The sequence below is a fragment of the Coturnix japonica genome, chromosome 3 (assembly GCF_001577835.2).
Source record: "Coturnix japonica isolate 7356 chromosome 3, Coturnix japonica 2.1, whole genome shotgun sequence".
NCBI lineage: Eukaryota > Metazoa > Chordata > Aves > Galliformes > Phasianidae > Coturnix > Coturnix japonica.
Window position 1 is genome coordinate 83,517,586 of NC_029518.1, and position 20,650 is coordinate 83,538,235.

The window sequence follows — 20,650 nt, forward strand, 5'->3', positions numbered from 1 at the left end:
CCTACAGGGGGAGTTGATGCCCTAAACCTGTCAGTGCTCAAGAGACATTTGGACGAGGCCCTCAGTAATGTGCTGTAACTTTTGGTAAACCCTGATATGGTCAGTCATTTGAACTTGATGGTTGTTGTAGGTCCCTTCCAGTTGAACTACTGTACTGCATTTATTTTACTCTATTCTATTCAGTGAGTGGAATGCAACTGGATGATTGAGAGTGTGACTGGAATATGAGAAAATAAAACAAAGATGGAAAACAGTGGAGGGATGAACAGTGCCAAAAGCCATAAAAGGTTTTGTAGACAACGTAAGCTCTCATTTGATGAAGCTTAGTGTTGCATTAAGCTCTTTTATTAACCCAATCATATTCTGAGCAGCTTCCATATCTTTCATATAATGCCAGCTTCTTTGTCAACTCACAGTTTTTACAATAGCTATCAACACTACCAGAATAATTTTTTTTACTACATTCATATTCGTTCTGGATTTTGAAAGCTGCATATTATGTTCTTATTATCCAAAGGTAAATTTAGAGAGAAAATCTGAATAGAAAGTGAAAAGGTTGTGCTGCTAGTCTGCTTTTCACTTCTCATTTAGGACAGGAACACCTTGACTGAAATGCAGTCATGTAAAGACACACCACAACATTACATAGGAGCAATCTAAAACTTTTCTTAGAGAAAGATTACAGTGCTAGACAGAAGTTTTAAGAGATGAAATAATGCACATTCATGTGTACACTAATAAGGCTCCCACCAAAAGTAGTGTCAGGACTGCAGCTTTACTAATGTGTCAGTTCCCAATTAAGAGCCTCCAGATAACAGCCCTGCTTCACATCTACCAGCACAGTTATCACAACATTGTCTTTCTGATACCACACCAATGGCTCAAGGAACTACCAACCTGCCACAGCAAGCAGGCAGCTTGGCATGTCCTTATAGAATCACAGAATCAGAAGGTTGGAAAGGACCTACAAGATCATCTAGTCCAACCGTCCTCCCTTTACCATACCTACAGAAAACCCCTAAACCAGATCTCCTAGCTCCCTAACAAGATGCTTCTTGAACACCACCAATGATGGCAACTCCACCACCTCCATGGGCAGGCTATTCCAGTGCCTGACCACTCTCTGAGAAAAAATCATTGTTGTATATGACATCCTATAAGCCTTGATGAGTTTACAGACAATTAAGTTTTAAAACAAACTTTGGAGTGATGCTAAATGTAATACGCAGCTTCCTTTCCATATGGTCAATTTGAAATATTTGTTAATTTGTAATATTTATCTCTCAACTTAAATACCAGTCATTTCATTTCCAAATAAGTATGATGACTTGTTATTTTCCCAAGATACATCAGGGACAAACCGTTATGCTCATCAGCCAAAGCGACAAGAAAATCGTTAAATAAAAGAATTAACACATTCATTCACAGATACAGCAGGGTTTATTACACTGTGCAGAGCATTGCCCTCATACAGCCACACAGCATTTGAACTACAGGAGAAATTCCTGTGCAGTTTGCCTTACCACTGCTTCACTTCATGTAGTAGGCGCAAATAAAGCAAATACTGAGATACACTTGTGTTTGTAGCATGACTCATGTTCTCCCTGTAACACCCACAGTTTATCATTTCCCTTTCATCTGAAGTCCCTCACTTGCAGACTGCTAAGATTGCTGGCCTTTCTTCTTATCTCGCATTTTCACTAGGAAAAGGCTTTGGAGTTGGCACTGCATCCAGATTGGAACACATGGACCTGCCCTTCCCAATTTAAGTAGCATACATTTGAACTTTTCTGAGTTTAAATATATTAAAAATAAATAAATAAATAAATAAATTTAAAGCTATTTAATATGTGTCTGCAGCTACAGAAAATGAGTAGGTTTCAGTAGATCCATCTTCTCCAGCTACACTGACCTTACTTAGGTTATTTATTCCTTTGGAAAAACACTGTGTGAATCACTGAACATACTTTTGCAAGTGCTATAGATATCCCACAATGCATCACTTGTGTTTTCATAGCAAATGTAAAGCTTAAATATTCATCCACTTTAATGTGAATTAGCAACATGCTGTGTCTTCTTCTTATTTAAATCATTTTTTTTAGCCTTTGAATACAGAAAGGAATTTCAAAGAATTGCCTAAGCAATTAAATGATCAGCGTGTGAATAGCATTAGCCAAAAAACAAAACCCTAAGATATTCAGCATCAACCTATTTATTGGTTTCAGTAACACACTGATGCAGGTCCTGGATATACAAATTTACCACAATCTTACAGAGGCTTTCTTAGCGTTTCATGTTGCTTCATGATTTTTTTGGAAAATAAGGTATTTTTGTTTGTTCATGAGTGATGGGGGGCTGCTGTATTTCTGATTACTGAGACATCTGTTCTCAGTAAAAGCTGGCAGAAAAATGTTATCATTCCTAAGATCCCATAGAGATATGCTTTCTTCAAATATGAAGAAATCTCTGAGAGTATCAAAAGTCATCCAAATCCATTAATATGACTCTTGGGTGCTTACAGGAAGTACAATGTTAATATCCAGATATGGAGGTAGTAGAAACATTAGGTGATGGAGAATAGCAACACTGTAAATCCTACTCATATACTTTTAAAAGACTGCCTGCTTTCCATAAAAGAAACATCAGGTGTGATTGTGAAGGAATGGCTGATGGAAAAAACAGATATCAGAATGAGAATGAGAGAGCAAATTAGTAAATTTCAGCTGTTCCAATGCGGATGACCTGTGCTTGCTCTGCTGCAAACTGTAAAGAACAGGGCTTTTTCTTTTTCCTTCAAATGAGAATAACTTAGTGTTAAAGAGACATGCTAGATAGAAGGCAAGATCCAGGAATTAATACAGATGTTTAAACGCAGCTCTCCAGTGTTGTTTGAAATATTTATGGAGACAAAGCTAACTTGATCATGATGAAAATCTTATCAGGTCTCCATCTGCGGATGTTCAGTGCAACTCAGACATTTAGATACCAGTACTTAAGTTGCCTGCACAGTCATAGTTACGATATAGGCCCCATAGAAGAATATGCCCTCTTAAAGTGCCAGCTTGGACACCTGAGGTTATCTACCATTTTGTAAGATGTGTAAGGAAACTGAGCAAAGCTCAGAGACCACATTAAGGAAGGGAACATAAGTCCTAGAAATATTCTTCATTTCCACATGGGTAAACCTTGTCCCTTTCCTTTCTCACTGCCCTAGAAGACCCAAGAGGACATAACAGGTATTGGCCTTGTGTCTGTATAAAATTATGAAGCAATTATTTTGTATTTTTACTTCAATGAAAATTTTGATACAACAATCTGTTGCAAACACTTAGAACAGAATTATTCTGAGACACTTTTACATCTGGTGTGCTAACTGTGGCTTGGTAAAATTAAATTTGTATTTGCAAAGACAAAATCGTAGCAGTTTTGCCCACAGAACAGATAGCATTAGGTTCAGTTCAACATCTGAACTACTCAGCCTGGGCTTCCTTTAGAGTCAGACTGATCTATTCAGACACCTACTTTGGAATGATATTAATTGCACTTTACATTGACTAAACCTTGACTGTAAAGAAATCCAAGGGTAACAAGCTCAGATGGAGACATCTGCACTACACGAATTCCACACACTGTGATAAATGCAAATAAGAAGTGTGTGCTGAGTCCCTGCTTCTAATATTTTTGGCTGCAACAACACCCCTGCACTTGCCATTTATATGGACTGGCATACACTCCCAGCTCTTCGCTGAATATGGAAAAAGCACTACTATCCAGATGAAGTGCAAGGTAACAGTATGAATGATTTTCCCAAACTCTCAGAATGAGCTTCTTATTCATTCACCACTCATTCCCAAAGACATGAGCGCAAGCTAACAATACACACTTCACTCTGTTGTGGTGTTAATCATTGTTTGCAAAGACACTTTGAAATCCTTATGAGGTACTGTTACTGCATTGTTCTGCAGTTTGACATTAGCCCTGATTATAGTCCTAGCTGTATTCTGACGAGAAGGTTACCGTAAACCTCAGATTCCCACACTTCACACAGTTGTACTTCATAAAACTGAAGCAATCTCCCAGTAGCAAAAGGTCAGTGAAGGTCCTACAACGTAATACCTAGCACACAGAGATGTCACAGATAATCTAAAGCATCTGAAATAGCACAGGATGCCAAAGTTTACTACACACATGGTGGCCAGTAAACTCAATTTCTCTCCTGACCAGATGTCTCTGCACTATAGTGGGACCTTCGGCACATAGGAACCAGGTTCGTAATTCACAGAATCACAGAATTGTAAGGGTTGGAAGGGACCTCTAGAGATCATCGAGTCCAACCCCCCTGCCAAAGCAGGCTCCCTACACCACGTCACACAGGTAGGCACCCAGGCAGGTCTTGAATATCTCCAGAAAAGGAGACTCCACCACCTCCCTGGGCAGCCTGTTCCAGTGCTCCGTCACCCTCACCATAAAGTTGTTCTTCCACACATTCGTGCGGAACTTCCTATGCTGTAATTTCATCCCATCACTAATTCAATTAATCATTAATTCAGTTAATCAAAGCAGGTATCTAACAACTTTTGAGGCTGCCTGTTTATTCAGGAGCTCTGCTAAGGTAGGAAAAATTACACAAGATCTATGGAGGACCAGAGTCCTTTAGCCTAGAAGCTGAGAGTCACATGGAGTAATTTAGGGCTTTCGGATGGTCACTAGATTTCTGAATTTACACTGCTGAAAACTACATTTGTGTATCTTGCTCCCTGATTGAATATCATGCTTAGGCTCTAACATAAATGGTACCTCAAGAATTTGTAACTAGATGGTAGAGCTGATTTGAGCAATGGGACATACAGAATGTAATTTTCAAATGTAACCATTATACTCAGAGAAGTGAAAAGGGGTCTGATATTAGGAAGGACAGTGGTGCATATAAAATGGATATTCAGTAGATTTAGAAAATAGTAGAAAACATCCACGCTCCTTTCCTACTAACTTCATAGAGAACACAGAACCTTACCTCCCTTCTCTTTGTGATGAAGATGGTGAGACACTGAACCAGGCTGCTTGGAGAGCTGTGAATGTCCCATCACTACAGGTGTTCAGAGCTGGTTTAACCGCGGCTTTGAGCATCCTGATCACATTGAAAGTGTCCCGCCTATGGCAGTGGGGTTGGCACTAAATGGCCCTTAAGGTCCCTTCCAACCCAAACCATTTTGTTTGTTCTGTTAAAACATTTTAGCCTTTCCTTCCTTTTAAAACACTTTAATCACTTTCCTTCAATAAAATTCTGTAGAATGGAATGAAAGTTCCTTCATCAGGAAAACAAAAATAATGTAACCTAAGGATAGCCTATACTGCTATAGGTAGGCAGAAGAAGCAGCTTATAGCCATTCTCCCTATAAAGTATAATTTATCTATAAATTACATGTAAGCCTTGATTGCAGCACATCTTTGTATATAGTAAGGATATATAGTAAGGATATGTATATTGACAAACCACTCATTCCAGAACTTATAACATTTTACTTAAATATTCTTCAGTACTACTATACAACTGATGCAGACTGTGTTCTTAAGGATTGCATGGAGATCAGTCATATTTGTAATACACAGTTATCTTCTTTTTCCTACAGAACTAGACTAAACCAAACACTCAATAATCAAAAGCAACAGAAAACAGCTTAGAAATCAGCTAGACACAAAAAAGTAAGCCACTCATGCAGCTGAAACACAAAGCAAACAAGCCCTTGGGAGGAACAAAACAGCTGAATTTCCAGGAATAAAAATATTTAGAGTTCTGTTATAAAACCTTTTTAATTCACAACCACAAAAAGTGATTTGATACCACACTTACAGAATAACTGAGAAAGGTCTGTATTTATGAATGAACGTGTTCCTATTGAGAATGCAAAACTCAGTAGGAAAGGGATGACTTACAGATACTCCCTATGGAGCCAGTACCAGTAGCTATCAGGACTTCTTTAGGCATTCCAAGCATCCAAACACAGCAAGTGTTTAGAGCTTTTTCCCCCCCGACTTCTGCTTATTAAAAATAATGTTGTCTTACTCAATCATTCCAGCGATTCAGCCTTACTGAATCATCCCATGCGTTCCCAGATTAAGCCTTCTAACATGACTCAGTTGCAGAAGAACTTTCTGTCAATTCTAAAAATAGCTGCATTTGTAGATTTGTAAAATAGAACATTACATGCTTTTAAATCCCAACAATAAGAATCTCATTTAAGTAAAATATTTTAACGCACCTTGAAAATCGCCAGATATACCTGCTGCTATAATGGGTAGATGGATAATGAAGTGTATAATGTATACCAGCAATTTAGCACTTTTAGATTTGCTGGATCGCATAAGTAAGATTTTTTTGACTTAACATACAGTTTTCATGGCAATTTTGTCTTTAACATTCCAACAGCTAGCAGCAGTTTTAATTCATAAAATGCCACAATAAGTTCATCTGGAAATAAAATGAACAGGAATTCTTCTTTTTCTAAAAGGTCTTTCAGTACCACTTATGGTTTTATTATCTTTTTTCACCTTGTGTTTTGTTATTTTAATTGTGGGTTAAGTTCTCTTTGCACTGATAGCACATCAGTCAAGTACAATAAGCACACATCTCATGAGCAGTGTGGACGGAGTTAACGCTTCCAGCTCACTGTGGATCTTGCCACTTTTTAGCATTCCTAAATGAGCACTACAACAAACAAGAAATGAAGAATTGTCAAGTTAGAAGAATCAGCTTGGAGATCAAAGGCTTCCAGTCCAAATGTGTTTGATGAGAGACACAAACACATTTATTATGTGACAGCTAAATTCCCTTACCAGTATTTGAAGCTTGAAGAAAAGCCAATGTCAGGCATTATAAGATACTTTTGCCTCCACGCATATTCCTGGATTTTTAAGTGTACCCTATTTCTTTATGCATCTGCTCCTTTTTATACCAAAATATTTTATGCATTCAATATTTTTATGTACTTAACTACAGGGAGCAATTAGAATGCTGGCACTTCCTGGGCACTCACATTTAAAGCTTTTATCACAAGAGAGAAGGAGCATGTCATGTACTCATACGGAACAGAACCATTACCAACAACTGCTATTATTGGCATGTTCCAAATAAGCTCCAAAGAAGCTTTTTTCATCTTAACCTCCTGTTGCTCTGCAAGGAAGAGAGTTACTAAGCATCTCAGGAGATGAAGCAGAAGTGTATTCACTCTTTTATTTTTATTTTTTTATTTTCAAAACTATTATAGGTCAGACCTGCTCTGCAATGAAAAGTGGGTGCACATGCAGGACACTTAACTCAAAGGTAATACAGTGTTGTGACACAGTTTTCAGAGGGTTCAGCTGCAGTCTTATGCTGATGAAGTAGATACTTATGATGTCTTTATGCATAGGTGTTGACTTTAAAAACATCTTCAACAACAGTAAGAAGCTAATATGAAAAGATTTTTACTTCAAGAGCTGTTTAACTGTATGACCAAAGTTCTACTGGAATATATTCAAGAAGAGATGATCTCTACATTCCTCAGCTGGAATTCACAATACCAATATGGACATCCCACATGACAGAAACCTCCTCTGAATGAGTCATCCCAGGATCCAGTGTTGAGGTAGATAGAGGTGATGCAGCTCAACTGCTTGAGGGTGACACTGAATGCCTTGGGACTACCTATTTCACCTCACACATATCAAGAACGACCAGTAAATGCGACTATAACTCAGGTGGAGGGAGCTATAGCACATATTTAATCAGATGAATCTCACATCTTGCAACAGGAGTCTCAAAAAAAAGATAGAATCTATGATTCCTTTCAAACACAATTTCCTTTAAAATTAGGATCACAAAAGCATGTAAAATATACCAGATACTGTGAGAAATAACAGATGTACGTTATGAAAATGAATTAACATTTCATCAAGATTCAGACTTTGCTAGGCGACACTCTCACAGATGTAAGCAATGTTCTTATTTATTTCATACCATTTTCAGTACAGCAAATGAGGGAACCAACAACATCAGAATTCCAATTGTGAGGCAAGAAAACAGTAAAGAGATGAGTGTCAGGGGAAAAAAGTTATCAAGGGATAGCCACCTTATATTTTATAAAGAATTTGAAGACACCTGTCTGTTGTAAAAACCCAATCAAATATGCAGTGTTTGACTATGAGAGCAGGGGCAGCAGAAAGGTGATGCCTGCAAGGTGGCTGTGCTGCTGTAACACAAGGAGCTGGGAGAGCTTGGCCACGCCATACCAGATTGTAGCAGAGCAGAACAGGGGATGAAGACATAAAGCAGGATGCTACCAACTACCTGACTTTGCCATGGGCTACACAGATAAAGCTTGGGAAGATCTGATAGGCAAGAAGAAGCCAAAAAGGATAAGGTTTTTGAGGATCAGGACACCAAAAAAATGGAATGAAGAAGATGCTAAATATGTACTTGTTATTACTCATGCCTTTGAAGGCCTTCGGATTGAGGTTTTATTGACTTTACTAAGCTGTTTGCTTTATGGAAAGCAGATATTAGCTAGGTAATAAGGGGTGTCATATCAGTCCTGATACATATGGCATGACGGAGGGTCACTGAATTATTTTTTTTTGCTCACTTAAACCTTATTCTAGATTTAATACTGCTTATTGATTTCATTTAGACTAAAATAATTTCATCTTCTGAAGCAGTATTTAAAATAGATCACGCATTCTCAGCTCTTTCAAAGGAAATTTCTAAAAATGATGGAAAAGCACACACAGCTCTGTACAGGGTAAGCACTAAACCTGTCCCCTTTTCATTTTCAGTCATTACTTGAGATCAGCAGTGAAGAGTGCTGACTGTGGTGTTCCCTAAACACACTAGCCTGAAGGAAGGTCAGTGTCCATGTGATGGGACAAGCTGCAGAGCTTGTAATTGTGATTTAGAGTGAAATATGACAGTGTTGGCACAGCCTGAAGACAACATCTTAGGGGTGCTACCTCCCAGGCACTTCCAAAACCAGGGCCTCCTTCTTTAGGTTTCTCTGACTCCAGAAAAATGGCCCAAAATACGTCAGTGATTCTCATCACGCTGGTGAGTAAAGCAGCTCACAGCAAATTCAGTGAGATGGAAAACTCAATGATATCACAGAAATGTAGGCTTACCCACTTGGCAGACAATTTCCAGTTTACTACCAAGCCAGTGGTACTGATACTCTGTACTGATTCATTGTCAGTACAGAGGCTGGGCATCAAATGCAGTGAAGTCTTGATCTTGGACACCTGGTACACCTCCAGTGTTAGTAACAGCTGGCGAGGCTATAAGAAAAGGACACTACAAAGCTGGAGGAGAATAACTTGATGACATTCTGTCCTCAGTTACCACAAAGTTGTTATCCCAGCCTGTAGTTTCAGGGTGTCATGCTGTTTTTCTGACATGCACAAAAAACATAAGGAATATACTGTTTCCCAGGAAAATAACTGGATCTTGTTTCCATTACAAAAGAAATGGATTATTTGTTGGTATATGATATGAAAAAATGCAGCTTTTCTTGTAGGCACTCTTATGAGTTTAAAAACAGTCATCAAATTTAGGCAGAGGAAGCACATTTCGATCAAAATATATTCAAGTTGATACATTCAACCACTGTTTCCGGATAAGGCTGCAATGAATATTACTGACGTACAACACAGCCCAAATATGATGCTAAAACCAAAAGCCCGTTCACAGTAAGGAAATTTTGCACGCAAAAATTTCCTTGTGCACATGTACTTCAAATGGCTGAGGTGAAATATTTCAAACATTTGACATGGCTGGATTTCACAGGGAACCAGGCTTATTTGTGAAAACTAAATACAAATAAATTGAAATCTGAACAACTGACAGCTTAAATTTGCAGAGATAGAAGAATGTTCTCTGGGCACATTGGGAGAACACTTTTATGTAGGCTCATTCATTATATCAAATAACAAATACAAACATATAAATCTCTAGAATCCATTTGTTTTTACATTGAACTCAGTGTATACTGTTAGGCACAGCTCCCTGAGTTATGATGGAAATACGTGCCTAGAACTGGATTTGGTTGCTGGCAAATCAGTACCTGGCATTAGCTGGAAAGCCTCGATATGGCACACAGATTACATGGAATCCCTGTGAGGTGATGGCCAAAGGGCAGGAAGGTGACCCAGGAGCACCTAACGCAGCCCAGAAGTTCTCCTGCCTCCATGGTGAAGCCCACCCTGCTCTCACCAGCCTGTCCTGGGCAGCTGTTGCTTTTCTAGACCAACATGAAAGTGGTCCAGACGCAGACTATGTTATACTAGCCACACCTGCATGGGCACCCTGGGGATGCTAAGGCACCTTGGAGTAGGCCAAGCTAGATGCTATGCCTCAATGGGAGCTCTACTCTATCCAGTTGCTAGCACAAGCTAGCACTAGCAAAACATTGCCTCTTGTCAAAAATAAAGATGATCATGCTTTCTCCTTCACCCCCAAATCATCCAAACACAAACAATGGCAAAGGAAATGAATGGCTGGAGTGCAACAGGAAGCCTACAAAATTCATGGAGGCCAAGCCACAAATGCAAAGGGAGATTTCAGTCAGTTTCTTGTTGCAATGACAGGATCTAAGTGAAGGCCCAGGTCTATGCCTTCACATTTCAGTGTATTTCTACATGATCAAGACCATCTTGTAGAAGAAAATTCACAGAGATAGAGCTATTTGTTGCTGACACAGGCAGCGGTCCAGGAAATTCTTTTAAATAAGTTACATATGAGAAATAAACAAATCTACCGGTAGCCATTAGATGATATTACTTCATACATCAAATTTTACAGGAATCAACTTCAATAACTTTTACTCTTTGTTTTTTTTCCACATACTCAGAAGCAATTAAATGCCTTCATATGAAAAAAAGTAAAATTGCTGTTGTTTTTTTATTTTTAATATACTTCAGTCATTTTTCTTATTTATCTTTTTTTTTCAGGGGGGAAGTGAATAGTTAAAATTTCTTTAAAGTCTAAACATACTAAAGATGTAAGAAAAGTTACTGTTAGAGCTGTTGTCTTAATTCTTTCCCTGCTCTTCCATGTGGAAAGTATATAAATGCTTAAGTATAGTCACAATCTGTTGCTTACATAAACAGTCTATTTTTCTAGTAGGTTTATGGTATATAGGCTCACACAGATTTGTGTTACAACAGCATATGAAAAATCATGGAATTTATAAGAATACCATAAAATCCTCTAAATCAAACCGCACAGTATGGCCAATGTTATGACAGTGTAAATTTTTGCAGATACAAATTCTAAGGAAACGTAGAAAAAAAGGTCTTACTGGGTAATATTTCAGTGTATTCATCCTTCTTTCAAAACCAGAACACCTTGTATGCATGTACATTGCTGGGGTTTTCTTTATATGCACTTCTTGCAGATCTCACTAGTGGCAGCAGTTACAAGAGCTGGACTTATTTACAAAGGGAGGGGAAAACTGGACAAGCCATTTTTTATGTTTTGTGCTTAAAAAAGAAAACAAAAAAACTAGGAAAAAGAGAAAGAAAACTAATGATCACATTGATACTTTTCAGAAGGGAATTCGCATGGGAACAGCCTGGCTGCCAAGAATACTTTGTTCCTTGTGCTCCAAAATCAGAAACACTGGAAAACGTTGTTCCATTGGTCAGGGGGAATGAAGTTTGTGTGGTACATCATGATAAAGATGGGTAAGATGTTTCTCCAGGACGTGAGCCAGCTTTGTGACAGGTGTTGAATAAAACAGGCAAATTTTATTAAGCGTTTTGGGAACTTATGCAACTGAAATTAAGAGTGGTATAACACATTCTTGTGTTAAATTAGTTCCTGGGTTGTTTTCTTTTTGTTTTTTAAACCAATTACTCTATTGTACAGGTCACGTTTTCCATGAAAATCAAAAGTAGAAAAAGCACCAGCTACGGTGCAATCAGCTCAGCTCCTTTCATATCAAGATGCATTATATTATGCTGATGAAGGTTTCTATAATCTCTGCAGCTTTATGTACAACATGGCAATATTGAAGTCTTTCACGATGAGGTTTGTGAAAAGTGTATGATAGATAAAAAAAAAAAAAAAAAGAGAGAGGTATTATGCAGCTCCTTTCTTTCCTCCCCTATTCTTAGCCCACTACATTTAACCAGAAAATAAACAACTAAGATAATCCTGCTCTGTACTGCTCTATGAGGGTCTCTCTGCTAGTTTTTCTGTTACTCCAACAACATTTTTGATCACGTCTCCTTTTCTTCTGGTCATAATTCATATCACGTTTCCCTAAGCCCCTCCACGGCACCTTCCCTTTTGGCCGTCTTACCAACATTAATCTGGCTTGCTCTAACATCTGACCTTTGCAGCTGATACATTGCAATATTGAGAAGTGCAGGAAAGCACAAATGTTACCATGATATGCTTTGCTTATAGCACTGATCTTACAAGCAGTTCAGTACATTTTTTATCCTTCATTCTGACACTATAATCAGAATATAAATCTTCACACATCCTTCTGGTTCTTGGGCATCACATTTAGTGTGCTGTGTATAGTGTCCATGTATGAGCTAGGAAGTAACAGATGGAAATTTGTCAGAACATCTTAAATGAAATTCTATCAAACCAGGCACCAAATAGTTGTGTGTGTTTTATTTTAATAGCAACATGAAACTTAATTAATAAACACATACACACACACACAAAAAAAGGTTCCATTAAAAGAAGGCATTTGTTCTCTGACAAAGAAGAGAAATCAAATACTTTACATGACTTGGGTATGCAACTAAGCTGGCAGTTATCTACAAGCAGAGCCTAAGATAGCTCCCAAAAAAAGACCACAGCCTGAATGTGATACATTTATATGGGGGAAACTTTTCATTTTTACTGATCAAAGCAGCACTCTACAGCCTGGCACACACTGCAGCTCTCAGCTTTATATTTTTCCCCCTTCTGCATCATTTTTAGGACAGCAATTCACGACAACTTCAGAAAGTAAAAAGAAATAGAAATTCATCGAAAATTGATGGAAGATCTGACACCAGTTAGCAAAGAAAGTGCATTTCACAATTCATCCATGACAAGAATTATTTGAGAGTGACTTCCACCCTGAAAGGATCTGCCTGCTCTAAATCATAAGCACATTTCAAGTTAGCAATATTAATGTATCGGATTAGACATTTATAAGGAATTTACAGTCTCCTAAAGCACCATAGAATGAAAATGCTATTTGGAAATGCAATAGTTAAGAAATAGAGAAGAATGAAATGAATGTCAAAAAGAAAACTCAAAACCAAGTAATAGCAAATAGCATTAACTGCTCTATAAATGACCTCAAGACTGAGCACACAGCACTGCAGAGGACCTTTTACCGGTGGGCATAAGAACATTTCCACTGATTTATGTAACCTGTAGCAATTTATTTTAGATGTAGAGAAATATTTTTTAGGCAGGAAAAAGAGAAAAACTTTGGGAAGCATCCAAAATCACTATAGCACTTCTTAATTTGAATTAGAAATGTAACAGACCTTCAAACTATTGAACTATTAACTATTTAGATCTACGATAGTGCTTTAGTCATCCATTTCATTATTATTAAAAGGGCAGTGTATGTGCCTTTGAATTCCCGAAGCAACATATAACTTCCTAAATCTTCTTGCAGTTCACATCTTGAAGCGCAGATAGTTCAAGTTTTCCTAAGAAAGTTGGTGTTACATAAGGTAATATTACTTTCCAAAAGGAGAAATGAGGCTGAAAAATATTATCAATACAAGCTTTTGGAAGCATCGTATGTGTTAAGATTTTGGAGTAGTAAATTCTAATTCACCATTTAAGAAAACTGCTATCAAAGTACTTGCAATTCACATTATTATAAAAGAGCAGGATATCATAACTAATAGCATCACTCTTCAACTTTATCAAAACAGTTTATTTTGAAACAGCTCATGTTTTATGCTCATCTCTTGCATACTGAATGAGGACTCGTGCACGAAGATGGGATATGCTACAGAGGGCAATGCATTTCAGGACTGACAGAAAAGTAATGGTGCATTTTCAGAGGCACTGCTGCATTATCTGCATATAATGTTCTACCCTGCTTTCTGCAGATACTCGTGATAAGACACACCAGTCCACAAATCACAGTGGGTTTTTTGAGCTAAATGCTATGAAGGAACCATGCCTAGTCTGTGTGAAATGTTTTCATTTCCTGGCCAACTAAAACTAACAGGCCAAAAGCATCGGTCCCATTTACCTATCTGAATGCCCAAAGAGAATATCCAGCTTAAGTTTCCATTATGGCACTGAGAAAGCATCAATCAATAAAACCCTTAATATCAGTTTTTTCTCTCAAATTCAGCAATTATCTGTATTTGAAAACTAATTTTGAACATTTGAGGTATGAATGAAGGTGACTTTAACTATTTCTAGGTAACATATTTTGTCAACAGACTCTTAAAACTGCAAGATCAAAATCTTGGATTGAAATAATCTAATGGATATGAAGCATCAATTAATTAACAGAAGCTCTCAGCATGCTTACATGTTAAAAATGACTTAAATTCCACCAAAATGCTGTGGCTAAGATAATCCTGAAACAGCCACAAAACCAGGCCAGCGCTGGATAATAAAGCCACAAGTCGCTATCCATGCACAGAGAAAGGCTGTTTCACGTCCCACAGCAAGACACAGCTGGGGACATCAGAGAGGCTGAATTTGGTATCAGAGGAAAAGTGAACCCAGGTCATCCTTGCCAACAGGAGCCCAAAGCCCTCCCAGCCAGAGGACATCCACACTTCTTCCTTATGCAACCTCTTTGTTCTACGTGATACATTCACACCCCAAATTCAGAAGATAAATAAGCATTCTAGAGTCCGCTCATCTACATCAGGCCACAGGAAGCCTGTTTGAAGGAATCCTGAAGAATTCAAACAGACGTGCAGACTTTTCAATAACCTCAGTTGCGCTTTTCCAGTGTAAAAAAAAAAAAAAAAAAAAAAAAAAAGGCAAAGGTTCTTCCTGTAGCTTCAACCATATGGGATTTGAAAGGCTGCAAGCTCAAGGAAGAAAAATCAAAGGAAGAAAGGCAAGCTACATCCTCCTTTCTTCTCATCAGGGAGGATGACTGCTACCCATCACTGAATTTCTGTGTTCATTTGGAGTGAAATGTGCAGTGGTGCAGAAGATGCAAGGGGAGCCTGGTGCTGGTTCTCTATGGAGAGAATCTCACTCAGCATGAATGAAGCCAAAGCGCCATCTTTATCTTACCTGGGCTCAGTTTAGACAAATTCAATTGAGTAAGAGTGTTTATTCTCTGTAGCTTTGTATTCCAATGTCTCATGAAGCCATAAATCAATAGGAATGTGAGAGTAAAAGATCCTCTGGGTTTTTTGTCCTTCCCCCCACTTTTATAGATTACACTAGAAAAATAAAATGAATAGTAATATCATGAGACTCCCTCCCTACTGTTTGCCATTCGGGAGGAAAAAAAAGCTTAAAAATAACCTCCCACTTGTGGCTATTGAAGCCATTTGCTCTGTGTTATTTTTATGGGCTACATGTGAAACTAGAAGGAAGGTGTGAAAGCGGGGAAGTTCTTCCTACTCCTCGCTGCCAGCAAAACACCCAGCAGCACCGTAACGCTCTCCTGCACCACACAGCTGCATGAGCTCTCAAAACGGCAGGGAAAATATTTGGGCAGTTTCCTTAAAGGCTACATTGATTCGCTACACTGTTAATAAGGCTGCATATAATCACCTCCCTGTCCAACTGCAAGACTGTCAGATCTACCGGAGACTTTACTGTTATTTTATTAGACACCATTCTTATATTATCCTGAAGGCGTTATATGCCGTGCTGTTGAGAAGTAAAGAATCAGAGAAAACTAATTCAGGTGACCTCCACCACAAAAAAAAATAAGTCTCATCAGAAGTCGACATATTAAAAAACCCCATGAATGCTGAGGGCAATTAGATTCCAGGCAAGCTTAAACAATTACTTTGTATTCTCACCCACATCTTAGAGATTATTAAAAACACAATGTTGCCTAAATTACGAGTTCAGAAGAAGGAAAATTAGGAGGCAGCACAAAAAGAAATGTTTTGAGTTGCTGCTCTCAGTACTGACCCATTTCCTCTCCAGGGCAACACAGCACAGTTATTCCTTCAGAAAGGCAGCTGGACCAGCCTCTCGCCTCCAGGATGAGCTATGGATCACAGACACCTTCAATGACAACCACACCAGCACCTGGTGTCCAATCCTAACCCTCTGCTCCTCAATCTTCCGCTTTCCTTTTCTATCTCAGTTTGTGATTTTATTATCAAGACTTAACCTTTCCATTTGCCAGAGTACAACTTGTCGTTACAAGACAGAGCTCAGTGGATGAGACAAACCTGGGATGCTTTTCTTTGACAAAGCAAATTGAATTTTCAAGAGAATGTTCAAGATGGGGGATACAAGATTAAGAGGGAGGACTTTGGGTGGAAAAGGAGCAGCTCTGAAGGACAACGGAGAGGTAAAGATAAAAAGCTCTGCTGCATACCACTCTGTGCATCATATTAAATCTGGGTCTCTAAATTACTGATATTGCCTTCTTGGATTTATGTGCGTCTTCGACTGTATGTTTGTCCTGTTATATCACCATCAATTCATCTACACACAGCACTAAGAACATCTGCTGAAGACAACAGGCACTTGTGATATAAAAAAAAGCCCTCTTCTATGTTATACCTCAAACATACTACCAAATACGCCGTAAGGAAGGGAAAGTTTTCAAGATTATAAGAATATACGGTTATAAAACCAATAAATACACAAATCCGAGGGCTATGGGTCAATGCCATACTGGGAGCTATCTGTTCAATTTTCAGAACCGGCAAGGATGGAGAAATAGGGAAAGCATGCAAGGAAAATGTACAGCAGATAAACGCCCTTGCTTTGAGCACAGGAAAAATCAAAATGATGAACAGGAAAGAACTAAATGTGAGACGAAATATGTAGAAGCACTGACTGAGAAATCTGACTGCAGTGATTCCTTTCCTCTCATCACAACTGAGCGTGCACCAAATGAATAAACTGCCACTTGACATTTCCTTCTTTTTCTTTTTTTTAATTAAAAAAAAAAAAAGAAAAAAGAAAAAAAAAAGTAAAAGGAACAGTACTTACTTTACTCTAATGAATCATTTTGGCCTCTGCAGCAGAAAGTAGCTGTGATGAACTATAATCTGTTTCGGGAAGTATAATTCTATAATGGAGATATATATGGGCTGAAATATGAGAAGTTGTAGTCTCAGATCTGCTTTAAAAGAGATTCTGAATCATTCCTGCCCACTTCTACTTATATTTGATCATAGCTGTTGACACACTCTTTCTGCCATGCATAGATACATTTCCCTACTAAGGGTAGGACAGCCATATGGTTCGTGGATGACTATGAATTTTCATAAGGCAAACTAAACTACATTTAATTTCTTTCCCCAGTTATCCAAACAAAACTACCCGTTTCACAAACAGAATAGTTCGGCCTCAGGTGGGACATTCTGGCCCATACAACAGATTTCTAAGTGCAGGTCTCTCTCCAATTCCATCATCACCAATAAGATAACACGAACTTGCAACACTATTGGCTGCCCTGTTTCCAATGCATGCTTAGATCAACTGGTTCGCTTGGTGATAAGCTGGAGCAGCTAATAACAACAATTGCCTTCTTCTCACAGTAGAACTGAAACAGCTGTTTTTGTTTGACTGATACAGTTTGAAAGAGCCCCCTGATGGTGCACTTCAGAAAAAACAATGCTTTATTTCCATGTTCTTTTTATTATCAAAACTACTCATAGAACTATTGTAGCCATGCAGGAAAATTGCTTTGACTACATGTAATAGCAAACGGAAAAAAAGTTCCTGCCTATTAGAGGCAGGTGTAAAATGTTGCTTCACCACCTTAGTCAAAGCCCACAGAAACTATGCCATTGACTATTCCTATGTTCACAATTTAGCCAGACCATATCACAGAATCACAGAATTATCAAGGTTGGAAAAGACCTAGAAGATCGTCTAGTCCAACCATTACCAATACTTCCCGGCTAAATCATATTCCTCAACACCACATCCAAAAGTTTCTTGAAAACTCCCATGGTCAGTGACTCCACCACCTCCCTGGGCAGTGCATTCCAATGCCTGACTACCCTTCCCGAGAAGGAGTCAGGCTGAAATCAGTCATTAGTCCAAGAAAATTCCCTATCAGGACACCTGCTGTCAGAACACAGCTATACCCTTGACCAGGGACTGCACTCAGAGGGGATGGAAGTCTCCTGCTGCTCTCAGGCTCAGGTGTGACCACCTGCCCCATGTAGGAATGCATTGCTCCTTAGAGCCAGCACACTTGTTCAGCGATAACTTACTTCATATATTTGAACTGACTAGAAATAATTATTAGGTGGTCACAATGGACTTCCACACACATGATTTTTGTCTTGACTTAGCAGCTGCTAACAGCCCAGAGTAGCCCACAGCATCACTGCTGATACTGATGAACAGCCCACAGCATCACTGATGAGCCTTTCCCCCACACTAACACAAACTCCTGCTCCAATGGGAAACACCAGCACCAAAGTGGGAGCCTTGAGCTCAACTGTGCAGCTCGGTCTGTTGCACAGATTGCACCACGTTCTCCCAGCACCTCAGCTGGGCAGGCTGCCTACTGAGGGCTCATCTGCAGCCCTTGCGGGCTTTGCTCTAAGCACATCTTCAGTTTGAACCAGGGGTATTTAAAAACTGCACAGGAACTTTACATTGTAAGAAGTTAACACAGAGCTATCTATGCCCAGCACCGCTTTCAGGGCACGTCGCTAAGTGTATAGCCAGGTACTAATACCATTAATAGCACTAAAACGAAAAGCTAAAAATAATCTAAAGCAGAACCAACGAATTTCTTTGACAGCCCCAGTTTTTACTTCATATTTAAGTGAACGGCAGCATAATAAGTGCATTATTGAACTTGGGAATATTATGTTGGATCACACAGGGTCTGACTGCAGCACTCAGAATTCAATCTCCAATGCTTAATAAAACACTGTAATTCATAAAACTACCCAACACGCTCGAAATTCATTGTAACCACACAGCGGACGTCTTGAAAAGACATGAAATGAGTCGGGGGGAGGGAGGGAGGTCGGGGAGGGGAGGGCAGGACGGCAGCCTGTTAAATACAAACGCTGACACCTGGCCAGCCTTGTAAGGAAAGCTGCACGCGGTGATATTAAAGCGTGTAGCGTTGAAAGAAAACGCTTTGCGAGGTTCGTTTAGAAACCTTTGGAAACGGGATTACTGCAGAGCCGAAAGCACAGCGGCACAAAAGTTTCACTCTTCCTCCTTTACGTATTTCTCCAGACACCGCACGGAGACAGAACCGGAGCAGAGCGCGGGTGCAGATGCAGCACGCCGGGTCCGTTCGCGTTACAGAACATCCCCGTCACCTGCTCGGCACTAGAGCCACTTTCGCACACTAGAGCCTCGCTCCAGCCGTTCCAACCCGCACTCAGCCCCCAGCCGAGCGCACGGCGCGGCTCTGCTGCTCTGCTGCTCTGCTGCCCATCAACCCCGCTACCCGCAGCTCCGGCGGCACAAACGGGGCACGTCGGGCTGGCTGCCCGAGGACACCGAGCAGATGGAAGTTCGGCAAGTTGAGGCCGTAGCACTTCGATAGCTCTGCCAGAAGTGGGGCACGGCCGCTCGAACCGGGCTGCGGGCGGGACGGAGCGCCCCGGCACGACCCGACGGGCTGCGCGCTGCCCTCAGCCCGCTCCTACCGACGGCTGCCCAACACCCGACCCCGCGCTCCTTCCACCCGATACCCCCCGCACCCCGCGGTGCAGCCGCCCCCTTCGCCGCCCTCCTACCTTTCTCAGCGCTGACATTCTAGTGCGTTATTCACCGGGCAGGTGCGGGCTGGGCGCGGCGCCGCCGGCTCAGGGTCGGGCAGAGCGCGGCCGGCAGCGGCGGCAGCGGCAGCAGCGCCCTACGCCCCGCATCGCGCCGCCGCGCGCCCCCTACTGGAGCCGGCAGGAGGCACAGGGACCAGGGAGGGACGGACCGAGCTCGGAGGAGACGCCCCCGCCGCCGTGTCAGCCAATGGACGGACTACGAGCTATTGACGGGCAGGTGCGGCGGGGAACGGGAAGGAGGACGGGTGTGGGTCGAGTGGCTGCGCGGTGCGATCGGGCCGTGCTGGGCCATGGCGGGCAGCAGGAAGGAAGGTGAGGAGATGGGGCGGTGGGGCTCTGCGGGGGGTGAGGGGAGTGCGCGGGGCAGCGGTCTCTTGTCGTCCCCCTCCTGACGGCGGGGCTCGGCCGCCCTCGTGCCCTGGCTCGTCCTGCCGCTCGCCGCGGTTACCCGTAGAGTCGGGCTGGGGGGGAGCGACAGCGCTCAGTGTTGGAGCTTGTTCGAATTCTGTAGTTCTGTGAGGGAATAACGCTGATTGTAACGTTGTCGGTGTGCGGTAAAGCGCTGTGCTGTTCTACCAGAGGATCTCAGCGGGGCTGGGTGCTGAATTCGGACCGTCTGTGGTGGCTGTGTGAGCGGTAAGTTTTCACGCAGTCCCAGACCTGAGTCTTTCCTCATTGATATAATGCGAGTGCCTGGATGGGGAGGTCGCTG

The 20,650-nt window shown here is 40.7% G+C and overlaps 2 protein-coding genes across 8 annotated transcripts in view; one reads left to right on the forward strand and one right to left on the reverse strand.

Annotated features, from left to right (window-relative positions):
- The window catches only part of DLGAP2 (DLG associated protein 2), a 454,289-nt gene extending 434,269 nt beyond the window's left edge, over nt 1–20,020 (reverse strand). For 4 of the 5 annotated variants that reach the window (XM_015859338.2, XM_015859329.1, XM_015859330.1 and 1 more), the window contains exon 1: nt 19,894–20,020. In XM_015859338.2, the coding sequence (XP_015714824.1) occupies nt 19,894–19,911 (18 nt within the window). In that variant the 5' untranslated portion in view covers nt 19,912–20,020. The remainder of the gene's footprint in view (nt 1–19,893) is intronic. The other variant, XM_015859326.1, reaches the window with a different exon arrangement.
- A 48-nt stretch (nt 20,021–20,068) lies between these two features.
- ERICH1 (glutamate rich 1) overlaps nt 20,069–20,650 on the forward strand; it is an 85,371-nt gene continuing 84,789 nt past the window's right edge. For 2 of the 3 annotated variants that reach the window (XR_001554412.1, XM_015859340.2), the window contains exon 1: nt 20,100–20,250. Coding sequence is in view for 2 of the 3 variants with exons in the window: in XM_015859340.2 (XP_015714826.1) it covers nt 20,229–20,250 (22 nt within the window). In the remaining variant the exon portion in view is untranslated. Of the gene's footprint in view, nt 20,251–20,650 lie in introns of all 3 variants that reach the window. The other variant, XM_015859339.2, reaches the window with a different exon arrangement.